The following is a 22,375-nucleotide window of genomic DNA, read 5'->3' on the forward strand; positions in this document are numbered from 1 at the left end:
GTGTGTCTCCATGCTGGCTGTATCCTTGAACACACAGAGATCTGCCTAGCTCTGCCTCCCAAGTGCTGGGATTAAAGGTGCGCAACCACCACCGCCCAGCTTACTATTAGTTCTGACCCCCCAGGCAACTTTATTTATTAACATACAAATAAAATCACATTTCGGTACAAATAAAATATCACCATAATTTACTTCTTACATTTTTATTTAAACTTACATTTATAAATTCTTATTTAAACTTACATTTACAACTAGCATCTTTACTTCTGACCTGTCTTAAGACTACCTTAGATCCTTCTTGCAAGCTTATATTCTCAAAGGAAGTCTATAGATCTAGGGCTACCATTAACATATATCTAACTTAGCAAACACCTAAAGATTTCTTAACACAGACCTAACAAGACAGAATAGTTTCTACAAACTCACATCTTATTTTCATCTTTTTCTAGTTCTTACTCTTTATTATCACTATCTCTATTAGAAAGATTCTCTTAACTAGACAGGAAGTACGTACATCATTTCTAAAGTTTAGAGTTTATAGTCAGCTTTGCTATACAACACTGGGATTTAGTGAGTGTTGTTATTATAGAACTGTGATACTTGTTGCTAGGGAACTGTAACATTCTCGGGATGAAGCCACACTCCAAAGTTGCCAGTTCTCTCAGCAGTTCCGGAACCGGCAGAGATGCACTGTCAGTGGTAAATGGTTTTTAACTAGAGGCTGTCCCTTCACCCAAATTCATAATAGCTCCCCTAAGTGCTTCAATTCAGACAAACGTTTCTATTGCAGCAGTACTTTTGGTTTGTTCTACCTGAAAAACTTCACTTCACCCTGAGGGTGAAATTACTGTATTTCACTGCTGTAAAGCTCTTCACAAAAAACTGCACAGCTATTAGGTGATATAAAGTACTTTTCTAAAGGAGCTAGTAAAGCCCAAAGCAGCACAGCTCTGAACTCTATTTCCTCACTGTTTGCATCAACCAGTGACGACACCTCAGAAACACTGATCCAGCCACTTTCATTCTGGTCCTTTATAGGAACAGCATTGGAGCTGACCTTCCTTAGTTCCACGCTCCTTACCAGATGCTCCAGTAACCACCGAGCTTCCTTCGCCTCTTGTGAAAACACAAACATGTCCTACACCCCATATTAACACAGGATCTGTTAAAGCAGGGATCTTTCCATTTCACTTGAGCAAAAGTCGCTTGGGTGCCACTGTGCCAAAATCTGCAGCAGACTGCTCACGGACATCCATATTCAAAAAATTCAGCACAAAAAGAACATGATTTAGTGCATTATGTGGCGATTGAGGGGAAATTTCTTCCTTTTTATTTTTATTTTTTGAAGTTGTATTTTAAGACTGCTATGAGCCATTTCTACCATACCTTGTCCCTGAGGATTATAAGGAATACCTGTTTTATGTATGATTTCCCACTGGGTACAAAATTGTTGAAATGCCTTACTACTATATGCAGAACCATTATCAGTTTTAATTTTTGGTATACCCATATACAAAGAACACTTCAAGCAGTGCATAATTACATGTTTTTTAGCTTCCCCAGGTTGTGTACTAGCCATTAAATATCCTGAATAAGTGTCAATGGTCACATGTACATATCCTTTTTTTTTTTTTCCCTTAAGAAAATAAATATTTCCAGGAGGTAAAAATCCAAGTACAGAGGCTGGGGAGGGGTAGGGAGTGAGGTCAACATGGGACATGAGTGTCACTGTTCATTCCTTCAGCAAGCACAAGCTGTGGTATCAGAGCCCTTGCTGTGTGTCATGCATCACCCATGCCAGGATGAACAGCTTGTCCGATTTGTGTGTGTGTGTGTGTGTGTGTGTGTGTGTGTGTGTGTGTGTGTGTGAGATTTTCTGAGACAGGCTACATGTACATATCTTAATTTGCTGAATTCTGCAATATGCGTAACATCCATTTGCCATGGATAATTAGGAAGACCTCAAGAATTTACCCCTAAGTGAGGGACAGGAAAATATTTTGGACATACCCCACATCATTTAACTATGACGAGCTGCTTCTTTGGTAAGATTGAACTGCTTTCTTAAGCTTTTGCTATTTTGATGACGAAGAGCATGTGACTGTTGAGCCATTTCCACTTGGGATAATGCTACTGTCTTTAACTTATCAGCCATTGCTTTACCCTCAGCTAAAGGACCAGGAAGATTGGAGTGAGCTCTAATACAGCCCACAAAGGATGGCAGCTTTCTTTTGTGAATTTGTTGAAACATTTTGGCTTGATTGTTGTTAGTTCCAATATTTTCACCAAAACTGTTACTATTCAAAGGAGTCAAGAACATAGATGTTCTTTCATGAAACATATCCTTCATTAGCTTACTTTGAGAAAAAGCATTTTCAGGATTTAGTCTTTTCACTTCATTAGCTTTAACTCCTGATGTTTAGCATTGATTTCTTATAAGGAAATTTCAGGTGAAGCAACTATTTTTTTTAAGACAGCTTTTCTGAAGTTTGTTTCCAGTCTATAAGGCAGTCATTTCTTTTTTTAATGCCTGTTTCCTTGTCTTATTAAATTTGCAAAGGAATCACTCATTGCAGGCTGTTTGTTCAAGAGGTAAAGAATTTTTAATTTTACATAAGTTTCTTCATATCTAAGACAACGTTCATTGTATAAACTGCTTTCCCTTGTTTTAAGGATTTTAAAGTGGCTTGTTTGCTCTTATATGTAGCTTTTTGTCTGATCTGAGTTCCTGAGTTCGCAAGAGGTAAGATTAAGCTTTCTAGCATTGCTTTGAGAAGAAACTTCATTCTGAGCTGAAAAGGTTTTGGACAGTATCACGATCTTTAGCTGAAATACTACATTTCCCAGAATGCATGTCTCTTAATCAGCTCATTGTCATAAACTAGCTTTCAGACTTAATTTCCCATAGCTCTTTTCGGGTCTGGGAGTCAATTTCTGGTACTTTTACTGGACTTGCTTAGGAAGTTTTTGCTTTTGCAACAAGAAATTTGAACCAAGCATTGTAAGTTTTCAACTACGAGAGATCGGGAGACTTCTGCTCTCTCTGAGCTGGCCTCAACAGGTGTCTCTCCTTCATTTGACACTGGCCCCGGATCAGAACCGCACCTGCCTTGTTAGCGCTCATTGAGGCTGGCATTCCCGATAGCAACCTTCCTCGGGGCTTGTGTTTGCCTTAGCCAGTCATGAAAAACAAACATTTACAACAGCTTTTCCATAGCTCCTTCAGAGAGTTTTCTCCCACTGATTTTTTTCATTTTGCTTGTTTCTTTCCCCCAGATGCAGAGCTTCAGATATCTCAGGCTGCTCTGTTCCCCTGCTAGCTGCCTTTGGAGGTAGGGGCTCCCCCGCCCCAATCTGTCTCAAACTCTAGCAGCTTTGTTGGGTCATGCATTTTGGGGGAGGAATCTGTCCCTTGTCCGTTTCTTAGAGTCAGTTCCCAGTTCGGTCTCAGTTATCCCCTCTGCCCCAGAAACAGTTTTTGACACTAACGTGGCGACTTTCCCTGTTACTGAAGGTAGGAGCTTTTTGTCCGTTTCTGTCTTCAGGGTCTGTGTGGTTTGCGTACAGACTGAAAATCTAACAAGGGAGGTTTTTGCCATCTCTAAACTCCCATAGGTGTTTGGCCTCATCAGGTCTTCACCTGGCCCAGTCCCCCAGTGGGTTGTGTTTGTCTGGGTGCTCAAGGACAGAGCTTAGGCCAGAGGCAATCACCCCTCAGGGCTGCACTCCCTCTTCTCACTGGAAGTCAGCTGAAACAAAGCTTTTCTCAAAGAGATGCTTTCTCTGACAGAGAAGAAAGCTTTACTCCTGGATAGTTCTGTTCTGCCCTGGCTGGGCTCTTTCCCCAGTCAGTGTTCTTGACTCGGCAGATGCTTCAGACACAGTTCAGCTTTACTGTTTTCCCAGAAAGGTCCTTTCTCTGGTAGGAAAGCTTTTCTCAGATTTCCTTTTGCAGCTGTGGACCTGTCAACCCGGGACTTGTAGGAAAGAGGACAACTGTGCTGTTCCCACCGGCTTTAGCTTTGTTTGCTCATTAGCAATCTTCCCCTGGGTCCTGCACCTTCCTGCCTCAGCTGTGGGCTCCAGAAGTTTACAACCGCAGGAACCCTAGTATCCCCGAAATGCACTCCCTCTGGGTTTTTTGGTCAGAATCAAGGATACAATGCTAAGAGTTTGCATTGCTTCAGGGGATCTTTTAGGGCAATTAGGAGCACCTTTTCATTGACTCTCAAACAAAACCCTTGATGTCTCAGCTCAGCTGCAACTGAAAGGCTTGGCTCTTTTGCTTTTCCGGTAAAGTTTCCTGCCCTACTGGGCTCTTTACTCTTACTCTCCCCAAGCATTTCCCTCAGAGGACTTCTGACCCACTGTCTTTCACTAGCTCGGAGAGAGCTTACCAGAGGTTTTTAGGAATTCCATCCCTGCCTCCTGTATTGCAGGGAAGATTTATTTCCCCTAGAGCCGAGGACCAAACCCAGGGCGCTTGACCACTGAGCTAAATCCCCAACCAAGATTTTTTGTTTGTTTTGATTTTTGAGACAGGGTTTCCCTGCGTAGCTTTGCGCCTTTCCTGGAACTCACTTGGTAGCCCAGGCTGGCCTTGAACTCACAGAGATCCGCCTCCTGAGTGCTGGAATTAAAGGCATGCACCACCACTGCCCAGTTGATTTTTAAAACTTGAAAGACAGAACTTAGGTTTTGCTGTCTTAAGAGGTTTGTTGTTTTCCCTTAGAGATAATCACAGGTGATTCCCATTCTAATTTTTGTCCTTATTAGAAAGTTAAAGTTTTTAAGTTTGAGATCTTTTAGTTTGATAAAGAAAGATTAAGGCTTTTTAGATAGATTTTCCAAGAAAAGCTTTTAGTTTAAGAGAAAGATTTTTTTCTCCAAGAGAGAAAGACCAACTTTTCCCAAAACTTCTGAAGTTTAAACTTTTTGGCTTCTTACACCCACATTTTTGCCTCAGGGAGAAGTCACTTTCTCCTGCTGCTTGGTCTCAGCATTGCAGCTGTCCCCAGGACAAAAGCTCCCATAGGAAAAACCTTTTCTTCCCCATAAGCTCAACACTGGGGATGCTCCTTTCCACTGGCGGGCTGACTCAGCACTTTTGTCAAAAGCTGTACAATAAAACTTATTTTCCTTTATCTTTAGTTCCTATCACTTTGTCTTTAGTCCTTGTTCATTTGTCTTTTCTTTTCTTTTTTTTTTTTGTCCCTGTTCATGGCGCCATTCTGTGGGGCGTTTACCCACCAACCCCACAGCTCCCTAGTTTTCTTGAGTGCGAGCAACAGGAAATATTAGATAGAAGGATTTAGATTGTAGATATGAACAGACAGAAAATAAAGAGGCCTGGAACCTATTCCAACAGGCCCTGACTGTCTCTGTCCCAGGGTATTTATAGAGATGCCAAGGGGTGGAGCAAAAGACCTCCCCCCAGCACAGCCAAGTGCAGACCATCTCAGACACCTGCACTCAGGCCTGTGGTCCAACCATCTTCTCTATGTGGACCTGCTGGGTGAAGCCACAAGGACCCTGAAAACGGGCTCCACAGTCTTGGAAATGCATGCCTTCTAGAACATAGTGTGCAGCGAGCGGTGTGACTTCCATTATCTCTGAGGTAATTATATTTACCCTGTATCTTAAAGGTTCACTCTAGCCAGACAGCTTTGTGAGACTAGATATAAACGTCATGGTGAGGGCTGCTGGCGGTACAGTGCTGACTGCGGCTCAAAGGCTGGCTAGTCACCAACATCATTAGACTGTTGGAGCCACACAGCTGTAACAGAGTTGCTCAGTTCTAAAGTCACACAGAGTTGAGCTGTCCCAGTGCTTAAAGGTTGACTAATACACATTCTTTTTTTATTGGTTTTTGAGACAGGGTTTCTCTGTGTAGTTCTGGCTGTCCTCAGACTCACTCTGTAGACCAGGCTGAGAGATCCACCTGCCTCTGCCTCCTAAGTGCTGGGATTGAAGGTGTGTGCCACCACCACCCAGCTGACGAATATACTTAGTCTCCAGAATACAGTCCTGACGTTTTCCACTGGAGAATGACTATTTTAATAGGCTAGAGAAAAGGCTAAATGCAATGGTTTCCTGATAGAGACTTCTGGAGAAGGAAGCACTCACTGCTAAGACCAGGTAAAAATTGGGGAGAAATGGCTGGAAGATTATCATCGTCTTGGAATTAAGGAATAACCTGATGGCTTACCAAAGAATGCTAGAAATGTGAAGTTAGACCAAGTTGACAGTATCTTTTATTTTCATATTAAAGATAGATTTCTGATCAGAATCTAAAAATAACTTATTAAATCTCGGGGCTTTTGGTACATTCTTTCTCATGGTGACTAGACATACCAGTTATGGACTCGGTGTATGTGGTTAAAATTCACTGTGAGAACAAAACATAGCAAGACTCGGGGAGAAAAATAAAAATACCCCCTTACATTCTGGTTTAGACCATACACATCTAGTCCCACAAGTACATGTACTTTACAAAAATCTCACTATAAACAGTACAAACACAAACTGCAATGCATTTTCAGGGTTTGATTCACAGGCTCTTGGTAGTAAATTGACATTCCAATTAGGAAGTCAATGAGGTAGAGTAGGTATTTCCTCTTCAGTTCACACAAGACTGTATTCCTGACCTCGGCGGAAGCTTCTTTTCCTGCAGCAACAGAACAGAATGGATGAATTAAAACCTCTCTAACAGGACAAGGTCTTCCAGAATGAGGTGGTGGTGTGATGGCTGGCAAAGTAACTTGCTTAAAGGCCTCTTTGGAACCTTTTTTTGTAGTGCTGGGGATGAATCTGGGGATGTACGTGTGCTAGGCAAGTGCTCTACCATTAAGCCAAATCCCCACCCCCCAAAATACTTTAAGATGAACTGCTACAAAATCATGACTGAAAGGTGAATAGTTATTTTTCCTGGGGCTGCCAGACTTCCAAATCTCCCAATTAAATGCAGGGTTGCTAACATACCCTTCAAGCAGGAAACTCAGTGGTGGTAACTGTGCAGTTTTGACGAGCCCTGCAGAACTTGAAAGGCGCTCTAAGAAGGAAAAACAATTTTAAGCACAGGAGCCAGCCCCCAATCCTAGCTTCATCTCATAGTGTCCCATATGTTGTGACAACCCCAGACTTTGAAATGATGCCTACAGCTCACCTGTACCTCTAATGTAGCGTACCTTCAAAGCTCGTGCATTTTTCTACATCCACGGCTCCTAGCATGTTCTTACTACGCCTTTACTAAGTCTATTAAGTTCTGGAGGGCCAAATGGTTTGGGCCTTTACCTGACTTGTCTCCACCACAATTGTTAAGGCAATCATGTTAAAATCTCAGTCCTGCTGCTCATTAGCTTTGTGACTCAGGTAAGTCATTGCCCCTCCTTAGGCCAATTAAAGAGCAACTGTCCTTGGACATTCTTTGGGACACACGGTAGGTTGGCCTGTATATCCCCATTTGTCCTTTGCTATATCCTTGACCTGTTGTTTACCACTATATATAGTTCCTTACCTACATAAAAGGACAATTTGTACCTTCCAGGATGTAAAAATTAAATGTGATGTTGAATGTACAGCGGTTAGCATGTACACAGAATAAGCGCCTGGAAATCGAAGCCTTTTTCTGCCCAACCATGTTATTGTTGGCCAGTTCCATGAGTTACTTTATGTTCCTCTTAAATGGTTACTAACTAAACCCTACACAGAAACCCTTGAGAGATCTAGAGTTTTATAAGACAGTGAAGAGGTCTGCCTTTGAGAAATGGGCACTACCTAAAACCCAGGGAAACCTAGACTTAACCTCACAGGTCTAAGTTTTTCTTTTTTCTTTTTTTTTCTTTTTGGTTTTTTGAGACAGGGTTTCTCTCTGTAGCTTTGGAGCCTGTCCTGGATCTCACTCTGTAGACCAGGCTGGCCTGGAACTCACAGAGATCCACCTGCCTCTGCCTCCTGAGTGCTGGGATTACAGGCGTGAGCCACCACTGCCCGGCAAGCTTTTTCTTCTAAAAATGTGTTATAGCTGTTTTGCCTGCATGTACATGTCTACATTATTTGGGTGACTGGAAAAAGGGAATTGGGTCCCCTGGAAGTAGAATAACAACAGATGATTGTGAACAGCATGTGGGTGCTGGGAACTGAATCCAAGTCCTCTGGAAGAACAGTCTCTTTTTTTTTTTCAAAAGATTTACTTATTTATTATGTATAGTGTTCTGACTGCAGCCAGAAGAGGGCGCCAGATCTCATTACAGATGGTTGTGAGCCACCATGTGGTTGCTGGGACTTGAACTCAGGACCTTTGGAAGAGCAGGCGGTGCTCTTATCCTTTGTGCCATCTCTCCAGCCCCACATGCAGTGCTGGTAACTGCTGAGCCATCCCTCCAGCCCTCAAGGTCTAAGCTCTACATTGATCAAATAGAAAATAAGGAGATCTCACAAGTGGAGAGCACAGACAAACTGACTACACTTCCTGGGCCCTCCTATCCAGTTCTAGTTCACTAAGCCACCAGTTTGCCTTCTTTCTGTGTCTATAGACCAGGTAAACTTTCCCAGAGATGGCAGACAAAGTTTTTGCCAAGACAGCTGAGAGTGCCATTTAGATCCCAAGTCTTGGATCACCAACCCCAAAGTTTTCAAGTAGTCTAAGTAACTCTAGACTATTTAAGAGCTTCCCTCTTACCTGACTTTGTCCAAGCTGGGAGTCCTCCACAAGGGACGATTCTAGATGAGACAGACCGGCTGATGACGAGTCTACAGAGGTACTAGTGACCAGTTCTCCTAACGCATCGACTTGTCTCCTCAGACTGTGTAAGGTGCCCTCTGTCTGCTGCTTCCCTTTGATTAATACTTCTGCTTGCTTAGACATACAGTGTCGAAGTTGAGCCTGAAAGTGTTACCAGATGTGGGGTTTACACAGAAGAAATGCACCTGAACCATCACTCAGCTTCTCACCTCTGATAAGCAAATCTAACTTGAATAAACGGGAGTGAGGGCAGGGTGTGGTAGTATCCCTATTTAATCCTGGCACTGGGGCAGCTGAGACAGGACAGCCCCCAGGTCAAGGCTACCCTGTAGTTGCAGGACGGTTAGAGGGAGACCCTGTCTCAAGGAAGCATTGCACAGGTTAAAGAACGCAAATTCACATCAGAAGTCTGGACTGGACCAAATGCCTTAGACTGCTGGGTAAGTGCTGTACCACTGAGCTGCATGTCCAGGGTCCTGGACTTCAAACGTTTTTGAACAGTGACAGCCACTCACTACTGTGTGAGGTCAGCTTCTCTGCACTTTGACAATGCCACCTCTAAGTGGCCTCTGGATGCTGCAATAGAGTGGACTAAGCAGCATGTAGGCATGGAAACATCGTTTCCCCGCTTGCCAAGTGCTATTTCATACTGGCTTTTGATGTTTTTAAAGAGGCAACCTTGAGTCGATCTTCACGGTGGCGCAGTCTCTCACGGAGTGCTTCTCCATGCCAGTGTTCATCCTTTTTCAGAAAGAAAAGGAGACCATGAATCACCAGCTGACATGAGTGGGAGCCTACCATCTTTCCCTCCTATCCTGGCACCCCAACATCTGTTTTTAGCTTTACTGGGGGAGGTGGGAACCAAACTATCACTCTGTGAAGCCCAGGGAAGAACAGGATAAACTTTACCATGATATGAACATGGGAAAAGTTGGATTTTTCTTCAAAAAGTCTCTCATTCGTGGTGAATGGGAAGTTCTCTTTCAAGCTTTCCAATGCTCCTAAGTTTTCGTTTCTTTCCAAAATAGCAGATAGATCTGCTGGTAGTTCTGGAAGAAGCTGGTTGAGGTTCTTCAGACTGGCTCTGATTTCATCTTTCACCTCAGACTTAAGTGTCCTCATCGCATCACTGATCTCCATCTGCCTTCTCTCCAGATCTTTTTGGCTTGCCATCTACAGGGTGAACTGAGGTCAAACTCCAGTCGCTCGTGTGCCACACACTGAAGGGTCTACAAATACTGGCTCAGTAAAGTGCACGCTTTGCAAGCAGAAGGACACCCAAGGCTGAGCAAGGGGACCATGTTCAAAGTTCAGTGCCGGGGAGGCAGGAACAGGTCAATCTTTGGAGCTCACTGGCCGGCCACCAAGCCTAACTGGTGAGCTGCTTCAACGAGAGGCCCTGTCTCAAGGCAGTAAAAGCAATTGGAGCAGACACCAGGGTCCTTCTCTGGCCTCTACAGGAACCACTCAGTGTATGCAACACCCATACCCACAGCACACAACACCCTAATACCACCCACACAAACACACCACACATATACCACACACCACCCTAATACCACCCACCCACACACACACCACACATATACCACACATTACCCTAACACCCCCCCCACACCACACATATACAATACCCTAACACCACACACACCCACCACACCCCCCCCCACACAATACTCTAACACCACACACACCCACACAATACCCTAACACCACACACACACACACACACACACACACACACACACACCACACATATACCACACAACACCCTAATAGCACCCCCCCACACCACACATATATCACAATACCCCAACACTACACACACACACCACACCCCCCCACACACCCACACAATACTCTAACACCACACACACCCACACACCACACAATACCCTAACACCACACACACACACACCACAATACCCTAATATCACACACACACACACACACACACACACACACACACACACACAAATACCCTAACACCACAAACACACCATACAATACATTAATCCCCCCCCCAAAACAATACCCTAACAACACACACACCAAGCAATACCTTAACATACATACATACACCAAACAATACCTTGAGGAGATGGGTCAGTATAGTGTAGGCCATAAATCAGGACTGGAGTTTGGTTCCCAGTGTTCACATAAAGAGCTAGGTGTTGTGTCATTGTGCTTGTATTTCCAGAGCTGGGGGACGTGGAGACAGGAGGATGATGGGGCCTGTCCTAATTGGTAAGCCGCAGGTCCCAGTGATAGACTGTGTTGCTTAGTTTTATGTCATTTGGGAAGTGGGACTCTGACTTGAGAAGATGACTCTAACACTGGCATAAGGTGATTCTGTCAGGCATTGTCTTGATTAATGATTAATGATTGATATCAGAGGCCCCAGCACACCGGTTGGTGCCATTTGTGGGCTGATGGTCCTGAGTTGTATAAGTAGACTGAGCAAGCCATGAGAAGCCAGCCAGTAAGCAGTGTTCCTCCATGGCCCCTGCTTCAGTCCCTGCCCCGACTTCCCTCTGTGATGGACTGTAACCTGAGAGTTGTAAGCTGAAATAAACCTTTCCTCCCCAGATAGCTTTTGGCCACAGTGTTTATCACAACAATAGAAACTCTTTAAGACAGCAGGGTGAGGACTGACACCTGAGTCTGGTCTCTGGCCTCCACATGTGTACTGCTACACAGGCACACACAATATAAGAAGTTGGGGGTGGAGGGAGCTATCAGTTAGTCTATAAAGTACTTGGCTTCTCAATCCTCAGAACCCATATAAAATGTTTGGCATGGGGACACACTTGAAATCCTAGTGCCAGAAAAATGGAGACAGGGCCTCCGCGGAATTGCTGCCCAGACAGTCGAATCTAATAGGTAAGCCCCAGGACACTGAGGGACCCTGACTAACGAGACATGGCTAGGGTTCCTGATAATGATAGCCAAGGTGTACTCCAACTCCACGCATGCAGACCTGTACACTTAGGAGCCTGTGGCTACACAGCTATTTTAAAGTTAGTTGAGCTGGCTCAGCAGGTTAAGCCTGCCAACCTGAGTTGAATCCCCAAGACCCAGTAGGAAGGAGAGAACTGACTCCCTCAAGTTATCTTCCGACCTCCACATGCTCACTATAGTGTGTGTCTAGAGGGCATGCAATGGATAAACAAACACATGGATAAATAAACATCATTTTAAAAAAAGCTAGTTGAACTTAAGATAATTTTAAAAGTATATTTTTAACCAATATTTTTTCTAAATTTTAGGGCTGAAAAAGATTTAACTTACAGAACATTCTTAACAATCAGCTTTTCACAACTCCCACATGCCTCTTAGAGAGAACTACAACAATAAGCTGCCTGAGCCCTGGGGGAGGGAGTGGCTGGCCAGCAAGCTTCGGGGTGCACACCTGTCTCTTGAGCTCCAGGTACTCCTGCTGCATCTGGTTGAGCTCCTTCAGGAGGCGCCTGGCTCGCTCGTGGTTGTCCTGGGCTACCAGTTCAACTGTGGCCATTTCCTTTTGCATGCAACTGTTCTCCTGTTTTTGCTCCTAGCATAGAGGGAGGCAAATGGCTTTGTAGTCACGTATGGGCAGTTGTAGTTGCTGGCTCCCATACTCACTAGCGCTGTACCGACCTCAGTTTCTATAGCTGTAGAATGGAGCTAAATCCATCTGCCTTCTGGAGGCAGGTGGGTGTAGTGTGGCTGGGAGTCTCCCAAAGTCTGAACCTCAGATCTTTAGCACTATCTCTGACAAGTTACTTCCTCCTTCTCAGCCCCATTAATTATGTGAAATAGCAACAATATCATCATGGGTTGTATGTGTGTGTGGGGTTATTTTATTTATTTATGTATTTGAGACAGGGTCTCACTATGTAGCTATGGCTGGCCTCTAGTTCTGAGTGCTGGGATTAAAGGTGTGTGCTACCATGCCCAGACTAAATTTTAGACAGCTAAATTCTATCTCTATGGTCATCTTGTCTAAGTCCTAGGTGTAAGCACACCACCCTCTGGGAAATGCATCCAGATTCCTTTCATATAGCAGATTCCACTACTCCCTGCAGAGAGCAGGGAGAACCCATTCCTTGGGAACCCACTGCTCACTGCGCTCAATGATGTAATTATCCCTCCCTCAACATACTTAGTTCAAGCGTAAAAGCATGGTACACTTGACTTCCTGGTTTTAGTATGTTTGATAAAAGCCAATGTTGACCCAAAAGGGCAAACTGTAGCTATACAAAGGTTCCTACCAACCCAACCCCTGGCAGCCCACAGTGGACTGAACATAACTCTCTAATGTGCTGATACTGTCCACAAGATGGCCCCTTGTGGGCAGCCAGAGCTGCTTTGGGGCTAATGATCAAGTCTCAGGAAAAACTCACTGTGTGCTTCAACAATAAATTATGATTAAATATACCAATAATAACTATTGCTTGATGGGTAATTTGTTTTCTCTCTAGTGAAGCAGTGTATAAGTCAAGTGTCTATGTCAATTCAATGTAAACACACTGTTTTCTCTAACTTCCAGGGGAGCAAATACTCACCAGAAGGGTTTTCTCCAGCTGGCTCCGCTGGTTCTTTAGAGCTTCCTTTAGGCCAGCCACCTGCTTCTCCGCCTTTTTCCTCTCTGTTAAGAACTGGTTTCTCAGGAGGCTGAAATCTGCCCTCATAACGTCAGCCTCCTTCTGCAGGGCCAACAGCTCACTCGACTTCTCCATCAGCTGCTGCTCCCGTTCTGAAAGCTGCTGTTCTGGAATGTGAGCACGCTTAGTACGTTTGGCCAGAGGCCCTGGACCATCTGTGGGCAGAGCTTTCTGTATTTCACAGGCAGAATACCTAATAGTGGCTTGTTACCCACTCTGCTGTTTCCTTTAGTACCGGGTTTCACAAGCCTGTCCTGACCCACTCCACAGGTTCAAGAAAAGCTCACCGAGAGAGAGCAAACTGACTCCAAGATGGACCCTGTACTCTAGCATAGCTCATGCGGTCAACCTTCGGTGCCAACACTCTTTCTCAGCAGCTGAAGCCAAATACACCCACGTGCACATTTCCCAAAAACTCGCCCGAGTCTCTACCTTCTCCCCTTCGTGCCCCACTTACTCACTGCTCTTCTGGAATGAGACTGAGGGCATGGAGGGACATGTGGCCAGTCTTGGAGTCAGGCCCCCCCATAGAGACACATAGAGACACACCCTCTGCCCCGTGTCCTGGGCCATCTCTCCCAGGGCTGCTGCCCTTCTTCCTCCTCCTTGGACTCTGGCCAGGGCCTGGGTCGTCTTCGCATACTTCACAAGACAAGCAGAACTACACCCCAGCCCAGCCCGACTCACCCCCTGCAGTGTACTCACGGGCCTGGGAGAGCACCTTCTCCAGGCTCCTACTGCTCCGCTCCTCCTCCTGCAGGGTCCGGAGGCGTCCTTCAGCGGCCGACACATCCGTGAGCAGCTGCTCCAGTTTGCTTTTCTGCTCTGCCAACTCCTTCTCCAGCTGCTCCTGCTGCCTCCCCAGTGTCACTTTAGCAGCCTCTAACTTCTGTTCCTCACTCTCTCTCTCCTTCTGGAGCCTTTCAAACATCTGAGAGAAAGAACCCCAGTCAGTCATAAAGGGACAAGTGTCCCTGATGATCCTCAGAGAGATTACAGTTCAAAAGAAAGGAGAGAGATGCCTGCAGGGAAGGGGAGGAAGGGAGAGACAGACAGGGAGACCAGTGCCTTTATAAAGATGAAGCAGGGGCTGGGAAGCCACCTGGCTACCATGAGAAGAGGATGCATGCTACTAACTCATTAGCATGTGGCCATGAGGAGCTTTACAAGACCAATGCCTGATGACTTAATGGTCCATAACGTATACTAATCAGAGTCACCCAGAAGATGCACACAGGCAGTCTGATCTGGGGTGGGGAGGTAGGAGGCACAGAGCTCCCAGGAGGCGCAGAACAGCCCCCTTTCTGTGCAGTACCATTTCTTGCTGGTCTAGCTGGAGCTTGCTCTCTCTGATCTCATTCTGAAGCTCCTGAAGTTGCTGTTCTTTACTCTCCGCCTCTTTCTGGCAGCTCTCAAACCTGGCACTCCATTTGCTGATGTCCTTCTGCAGCTGCCCCTGCTCACTGAGCAGAGCATTCTGGCGCTGGGTGGTGTGGAGCAGGTCCTTTAGGTGAAAGAACACATTGGAACTCCTCACAGTCATTCCGAAGGTGACCAGTGTCTGTTCAGCACCAACCAGGTCTGCAAAGTGTCACACCCTTTACTATCAGTAAACTTACAGAAAAGTGCCCAGGACTCAGAGTTAACACCCAGCTTGCCTTCTCTTAGTGCCTAACAGGTAAGATGGCAAAGAATGGCAAAACCTCAGGAAAAGATGGGAATTAACACTGCTCTGCAAATAATCAAGACTGCTGAGAAAATGAAGAGAAAACTACACACAAGGATTCATTCTTTTGTTACTATTGGTGTTATTATTATTATTATTATTATTATTATTATTATTATTTATTATTGTTTTTGGTTTTTCGAGACAGGGTTTCCCTGTGTAACATTCCTGGCTGTCACTTTGTAGACCAGGTTGGCCTTGCACTCACTGAGATCTGCCTGCCTCTGCCTCCCAAGTGTTGCGATTAAAGGCGTGCTCCAATCGACAGCTGCTCTGCAGCTCTGTGAGCAGTCTTACAGGGGGTGGGAGTCACCTGTGTCATAGGTCCCCATGTCCCCAGAGCCTTCTAGGTACTGCAGTTTGGCTCGAGTCTAGCTGCCACCCTACTTCTTACTAGCTTTGGGTAACTGTGAATGGAGGGTTGAAAGAGATCAGAGAAGCATCCAAGCACCAAAGCCTTATCGAAAGGCTGTGCCGTGTAAGGCCTATGGTGCTGTGTAAGGGGCCTATGGTGATATGTAAGGGCCTATGGTACCGTGTAAGGCCTATGGTGCCGTGTAAGGCCTATGGTGATATGTAAGGGCCTATGGTGCCGTGTAAGGCCTATGGTGCCGTGTAAGGCCTATGGTGCCGTGTAAGGCCTATGGTGATATGTAAGGGCCTATGGTGCCGTGTAAGGCCTATGGTGCCGTGTAAGGCCTATGGTGCCGTGTAAGGCCTATGGTGCTGTAGTGCCAGCAGTAAGAAAACAATTATATTTGTGAAACTTACCTGCTTTGCTAGGTTCAAATGGTCTTGGGTACTATCTAGTTCCTCCTGTAGGGAGATTATGGCTTCCCGTTTGTCTATAAAAACATTTTCATAAAATGTTATTTACAAATATACATATAGTTTTCTACTTGACCGCCCTTTCAAAGTTTATCAGAACTGAATTTATATTTATTTTTGTCAAATCAATGACAATGCCACACTATCTTATTAAAGGACAAAAGACAGTTACACATACAACCCAGGTAGGGGTTTTCAAAGATTTCCATATTAAAGAGTAAACATTGAGATAATACTGTTGGTGAGATTCATGGTTTAGAATGGGTATACTATGAGGAGGAAATGTAACCCTTGCAGACTCTTTGCTGAAGACAATCCTAGATAAAATTGGTATCCATTGCTGGCTATGCGATCTTGAGCAAACTGCAAGAACTTAAGCCTTAGTATCATCACCTGTAAATAGAATACTGGTTTCTGTCACAAATGCTCCAAAGATTTTGTTTTTGATACAGTATTTCATTATGCAGCCCAGTTGGTTTTGAACTTAAATTCCTCCTGCCTCAGCTTACTGAGTGCTGAGTTTATAGGTGTGTATCACCAGATCTGGTTTTGTCATATGATTAAAAATGAGACAGTACATACATCATGACTAGAACATGATACATGCTTAATAAGTACATTATTACCTACAAATACTTAGCCATTTCTCCTAATTAATAGAAGCACTGGTAATAAAAGATGTTTTTACTGTTTGCATTCAGTCACACACACACACACACACACACACACACACACACACACACACACACACACACATCCCAATTTGTTGTGTGTCTTTGTGTGAGTATGAGCATGTGTCATGCATCAGTGTGGAGGACAGAGGTCAACACCAGGAGTCAGTTCTCTCCTTTTATTGTGACTTGAAGGACGGGTCATTGTCAGGCTTTATGGCAAGTGCTTTTTACCTAATGAGCCACCTCACTGGCCCAAAAGTAACTTATACATATATACTTCTAATTTTAAACTGTTCTCTAAGGAACATACATTAGACAAAACGGCTGAAGAGGAAATTCATGTGTCACGTGTCTTAAAGCCCTGATGTAGACAGGGCATTTGTAGAGTGGCATAATCAAACCCCCAGATGAACTTCAGAAAGACACCCACGCCCCGTTTTGCGCCCATCACTTCTCTTCCGGGCAAGCTGCGGGCTGCAGAGCCCACCCTTTACCTTGCACCTGCTGCTGCACCGTGGCAACGTCGCTGCGCAAGGCGAGCTTGTCTCTGCTCAGGTGCTCCAGCTCCTGCTGCAGCTCTCTGACATGCAGCTCTAGCTTCCCTGCGTTTGACCGCTCCATTTCGTTCCTTTCTTCTGTAGCTGCTAAAACTCTGCATGGAGTAAACCAGACTCTTAAGCAGAAAGCACTCATACATGAAACCACCCAAGGGCAGTGCCACCTTCCACGGTGTGCAGCAGGAAGTAGGGATGAGGATAAGTCTGGGATTTAAGATGCCAGAACTCATTTTCAAAAGACTCCTTACCAGCATTCCGAATAGGAGATTAAAACAAAAGATTCACTAAGTTAAAGTTTTACATGCAACATTCAAAATTCCAAAAACAAAACAAAATAAAAGTAAGTGATAAACACAGACTGCTAACTCATCAGCAGGTGAAAAAGCAGGAAACACACTATCTGTACAAAGGTCTGCCCACACCACAGCCATTCTAGCAAGTGTGCATCTCACTGGGGTTTTAACTTGGGTTTCCCTGGCGAGGAATGATGCTAGGCACCTTTTCCATTATGTATCTTCTTTGAAAAGGTATGTGTAAATCTTTTACTCATTTAAAAAACTAGGTTATTTCCTATGAAGTTTTGAAGGCTCTTTATAACATACATTTTGTGGACTTATATTACACACATGGCTGAAAAAATTTTTCTCCTAACCCTTGTCGGTATTTTTATTACGTTCAATAGTGACTTTTGAAGTAATCTTTTAAATGTCTGGTTTTTATTTTTCAATTTATTTTATTTTGATTTTTTGAGTAAGGGTCTTTCTATAGAGCCCCGGCTGTCCTGGAACTTGCTCTGTAGACCAAGCTGACTTCAGACTCAGAGATCCACCTGCTCTACTTTCCGAGTGCAAGGATTAAAGGTGCCTACCATCACACCTGGCTTAACACGTCCAGTTTTTAATAAGATCACTTGTTATCACTACCGTGCATGTGTCTGAGTGCAGGTCAGAGCACAGCCTCCAGGGGTTCCCTTTCTCCCTGCTGTGGTTTCTCATTGTGTTTCTGTTAGACTGTGTTCTCCAGGTAACTTTCCTATCCCTGCCTCATGTCTCTCCCCAAGAGTGCTAGGATTCTCAATCCACAACCCCAGCATCTGGCACACCTTCTTGTCAACTTTAAATGTCCTGTTTTATTTATCTAATTTTATGTCTATGTGTAAGCACATAAGGTATGCTTACCTGTACAGGCATGCATGAAATGAGACAGTCTCTCTCTGAATCTGGAACTCACTCTTGGCTAAATAGGCTGGCCAGTGGGCCCATGGGATCTTGCCTTCACTCCTCAATGCCTAGCTTTTAACATGAGTTCTGGTCCTGGAACTCAGGTCCTCACTCAGACACCTCCCCACCCTTGTACTTTATTATTTTATATGAATCATGGTTTTGGTGCCTAGTTAAGAAAATTTTTGTCGTACTCAAAGTCACAGAGGGCTTAAGTTTCACATTTAATTTTTACATTTACATTTATGGCTCATTTTTTTTAACACTTGTTTATTCAGTTGGGGAGGGGACATGAACGTGTGTGGAGATAAAATGACAACTTAGGGAATTGGTACTCTCCTTCTACTTTGTGGGTTCAGGGAATTAAACTCAGGTTGTTCCAGGCTTGGCAGCAAGAAGCTTTGCCCACCGAACCATTATGTCTGCTTATTTTATGAGCACAGGTGCTCAGCCTGCATGTACGTCTGTGCACAACTTGCATGCCCAGCGCTGACAGTGGCCAGAAGGGAGTGCCAGATTGCCTGGAACCAGAGTTACATGTGGTTGTATGCTGCCAGTGGGTGGTAAAAATCCAACTCAGATCCTCTGGGAGAGCAGCCAATGCCCTTAAGTGCTGAGCCATCTCTCTACTCCTCCATTTTTTTCCCCCAGAGCTGAGGACTGAACCCAGGGCCTTGTGCTTGCTAGGCAAGTGCTCTACAACTGAGCTAAATCCCCAACCCCTCCATTTTTTATATAGTGAAATATGTATTGCATTTTGGCTTTTGGATCTTCAATTCTTACAATAATAAATCTAAAAAGACTATTTTTCTGTTGAAAAGATGCCTTTAGCTACTTCTCAAAACACGTGCTTCATGTATCAGTTTATTTCTGGACCCTCTATTCCAGCGGTTCTCAACCTGTAGGTCACAACCTCTTTGGGGGTAGGTAGGACAGGGATCGCCTAAGACCATTGGGAAAACAGATATTTACATTAGGATTTATAATAGTAGCAAAGTTACAGTTATGAAGTAGCAACAAAAATAATGTTATGGTGGGGGTCACACAGCATGAGAAGCCATGTTAAAGGGTGAAACAGCAGGACCATTGAGATCCACTGTTCTGGTCTGTTCCATGGATCTACTTATCTGGTGCACACCAGTACCGTAGGCTTTGATTACTATCAGTTATATGAAGTCTTAAAATCAATTGGGGTTAGTCTTAAATCTCTTTATTTCCTAAAGTTTTTGTTGTTGTTGTTGTTTTTTTGTGTGTGTGCTATGTCTAAAAAATTCTATGAATTGTAGGTCTTTTGCATTTCCTTATAAATTTTAGAATCAACTTTTGAATTTCTAAGCAAGCAGAAAAAAATGCTTCCTGGGTTGACTGATCTGAGAACAATTGGTGTTACAGAAATGAACAAAATGTTCCTTTCCAGTTGTTCTCAGCAACTGTGTGTGTGTGTGTGTGTGTGTGTGTGTGTGTGTGTGTGTCTCAGAGGACACCCTCAGGTACTTACGAAGCTGCTGTCTTTTTGAGGCAGGGTCTCTCTCAGTAGCCTGGAGCTCATGCAGGCTAGGCTGGCCGGCCTGTGTGCTTCAGAGGCCTACCTATTGCTGGGATTACAAATGTGTGTTTTCCTGTTGGGCTGTTTCTGCTTTTAACATGGGCTCTGGAGACTAAACTCATGTTCTCATGCTTGAAAGGCAAGCTTTACTGTCCAACCCGAGGCAAACTAGTGTAGCTTTGCGTCTTTCCTGGAACTCACTCTGTAGCCCAGGCTGGCCTTGAACTCACAGAGATCCACCTCCTTTTGCCTCCTAAGTGCTGGGATTAAAGGCATGTGCTTGGTTTTTGCTACTGTTTTGAGACAGGATCTTACTAAACAGCACTGGTAATTGGAATCTGCTATGTAGGCCATGGTGGCCACAAATCCACAGCAATGCTCCTGCCTCAGCTTCCTGGGTACTGGGATTACAGACACACAGCACTGCAGCAGCTCTCTTACCTTTTGGCATGTGAAGACTTCTTTTCCCAAGTCTCACACTGCTCTTGGAGGTCTTCCTTTTCTTTAGTCAAACACTCAATGCACGACTGCAGTGCCTGGGTCTCGGCCCTCACTCGATCCAGTTCCCGCCTGTCCCTCTCCAGGAGCTGCTTCTGCCACTCAATTTCCCGGCTCTGCTGCTGAGCTGTCTGCTGCAAATTCTCCAGTTCCAGCTTCTCCTGAATCAGACAGGAGAGACTTCAGAACCCTGAGGAGAAAGGCCGTGGGCAAAGGCACAGGCTTTCCTCAGTACCTCCAGCACATCCACCTGCGTCTTCTCCAGCTCCGTCACCTTTTGGTCATGCTGTAGCTTCAGACCTTGGAGCGCACTGTTTTCAAGTTGCAGTATGTCTGCAACATTCTTTAGTTCTGAAAGAGAGAAAGCAGGGTCAGTGCTAGTAAGAGAGCCAGGAGACAGGACAGAACAGAAGAGGACAGACTGTGACTCCTTGATGACTGACACAGAAACACAATTATGTTGAACTGCCTAAATGCTGATTTTATTTGTAAAGGAAAAATATTTTTGAATGTAGTGTTAAAAACACTAATTTTTAGCTGGGTGGTGGTGGTGCATGCCTTTAATCCCAGCACTTGGGAGGTACAGGCAGGTGGGTCTCTGTGAGTTTGAGGCCAGCCTGGTCTTTAGAAAGAGTTCCGTGACAGCCAGGCTGTTACTCAGAAACCCTGTCTGGAACCCACTACTCCCCCCCCCCCCCCAAACCCCCCAACCAACCAATCAACCAACCAAAAAATAACACTAATTTGTTAAAAACATTTAATAAAATTCTGATTCTAGGAGCATTTATATCCACATAGAATGAGCTAAGTACATTTCATATGAAAAAATATTAATTAAAATAGCATGAACTTGAAAATATAGGTATTTGTTCTTTGGGGACAATCTGGAAAGTAAATCTTAAAGCCCAACAGTCAAATGATAAGTACTAATAAATGTAATAAAGAAATCTCTAAAAGGGCTGGTGACACGGTTCTTACCACCAAGCCTGGTGACCTGAGATCAATAGGAGGGACCCACATGGCAGAAAGAACCAACGCCCTAGAAGTTGTCCTGACTTCCACACTGTTCCTCACATACACAATCAACAAAACAGTGAATAAAATAATTCAAAAGATGAATACTACAACAGCATTTTGGGGTGTTTTATTTCAGTATACTTTGTTTGACCATGGGCATGGCCTCAGACCCATAGTCAATGGTAATTACCTACAATTTCCAGAAATTCCCAGTCCTCAGGTGGAAGCCAACTTGATGGGCAAAGCCTTTCTTCCCTTAGCTCATGAACACTGACGGTGTGTACACAGACTAGCAAAAGCAGCTTCCTCCTCCCAGACACTTACAGCCTGAGAGACTTCCTACTGAGACTGGCCCCACCCGCCGGTGCTGCTCTGGCAGAAGGAGTACGGCTCACCGGATCCCCACTGTTCTGTGTGCATGTCTGCCTGTCTGTTTTCTCCCCTTCCCTTCACTGCCTAGACAGGTTTCCAGGACACTACAGGTAAACTCTTTTGCTATGCAGGTCTGAGGACTGGTGTGTGGCTGTGCACTTATAACTGTAGTGTTCTATGTGTGTATGTGTGGGGTAGGGTGGGTGCACAGTCAGGGGGATCACTGGGACCAGGTTTAGTGAGAGCCCTTGTCTCAAGGAAAGAAGACAGAGTGACCCAGATGTCCTCCTCTGGGCTGTGCACACACAGAGGCATGCACACACATGACTACACTATACTCACATAAAATAAAACATGATGGTAACATAAATAAATAAATAAAATAACTGGGCTATATCCCACAGTCACCATTCATCTACATTTTTCACCCTATTTTTACATGTCATTAAATATTAAACATAAACCTTTTCCTCCCAGTTTCGTAATTAGAAATTTTGCTAATAATAAAGGTTGGCCCTCTTTGGATGAGTAGAAATGGACACTTGGGT

At 44.5% G+C, this 22,375-nt stretch overlaps 1 protein-coding gene across 8 annotated transcripts in view; it reads right to left on the reverse strand.

The window, feature by feature from the left end:
- Positions 1-6,226: 6,226 nt before the first annotated feature.
- The window catches only part of Cntrl (centriolin), an 84,180-nt gene continuing 68,031 nt past the window's right edge, over positions 6,227-22,375 (reverse strand). For 4 of the 8 annotated variants that reach the window (XM_036183044.1, XM_036183043.1, XM_036183049.1 and 1 more), the window contains 13 exons: positions 20,674-20,789; positions 20,382-20,599; positions 17,112-17,269; positions 15,887-15,960; positions 14,705-14,893; positions 14,095-14,320; positions 13,291-13,544; positions 12,156-12,296; positions 9,653-9,916; positions 9,422-9,484; positions 8,681-8,884; positions 6,982-7,051; positions 6,227-6,667 (listed from right to left, as the gene is read on the reverse strand). In XM_036183044.1, coding sequence (XP_036038937.1) covers positions 6,998-7,051; positions 8,681-8,884; positions 9,422-9,484; positions 9,653-9,916; positions 12,156-12,296; positions 13,291-13,544; positions 14,095-14,320; positions 14,705-14,893; positions 15,887-15,960; positions 17,112-17,269; positions 20,382-20,599; positions 20,674-20,789 — 1,961 coding nt within the window. In that variant the 3' untranslated portion in view covers positions 6,227-6,667; positions 6,982-6,997. The remainder of the gene's footprint in view (positions 6,668-6,981; positions 7,052-8,680; positions 8,885-9,421; positions 9,485-9,652; positions 9,917-12,155; positions 12,297-13,290; positions 13,545-14,094; positions 14,321-14,704; positions 14,894-15,886; positions 15,961-17,111; positions 17,270-20,381; positions 20,600-20,673; positions 20,790-22,375) is intronic. The other 4 variants (XM_036183046.1, XM_036183045.1, XM_036183048.1 and 1 more) reach the window with 3 other exon arrangements.

The sequence above is a fragment of the Onychomys torridus genome, chromosome 4 (assembly GCF_903995425.1).
Source record: "Onychomys torridus chromosome 4, mOncTor1.1, whole genome shotgun sequence".
NCBI classification, from domain to species: domain Eukaryota; kingdom Metazoa; phylum Chordata; class Mammalia; order Rodentia; family Cricetidae; genus Onychomys; species Onychomys torridus.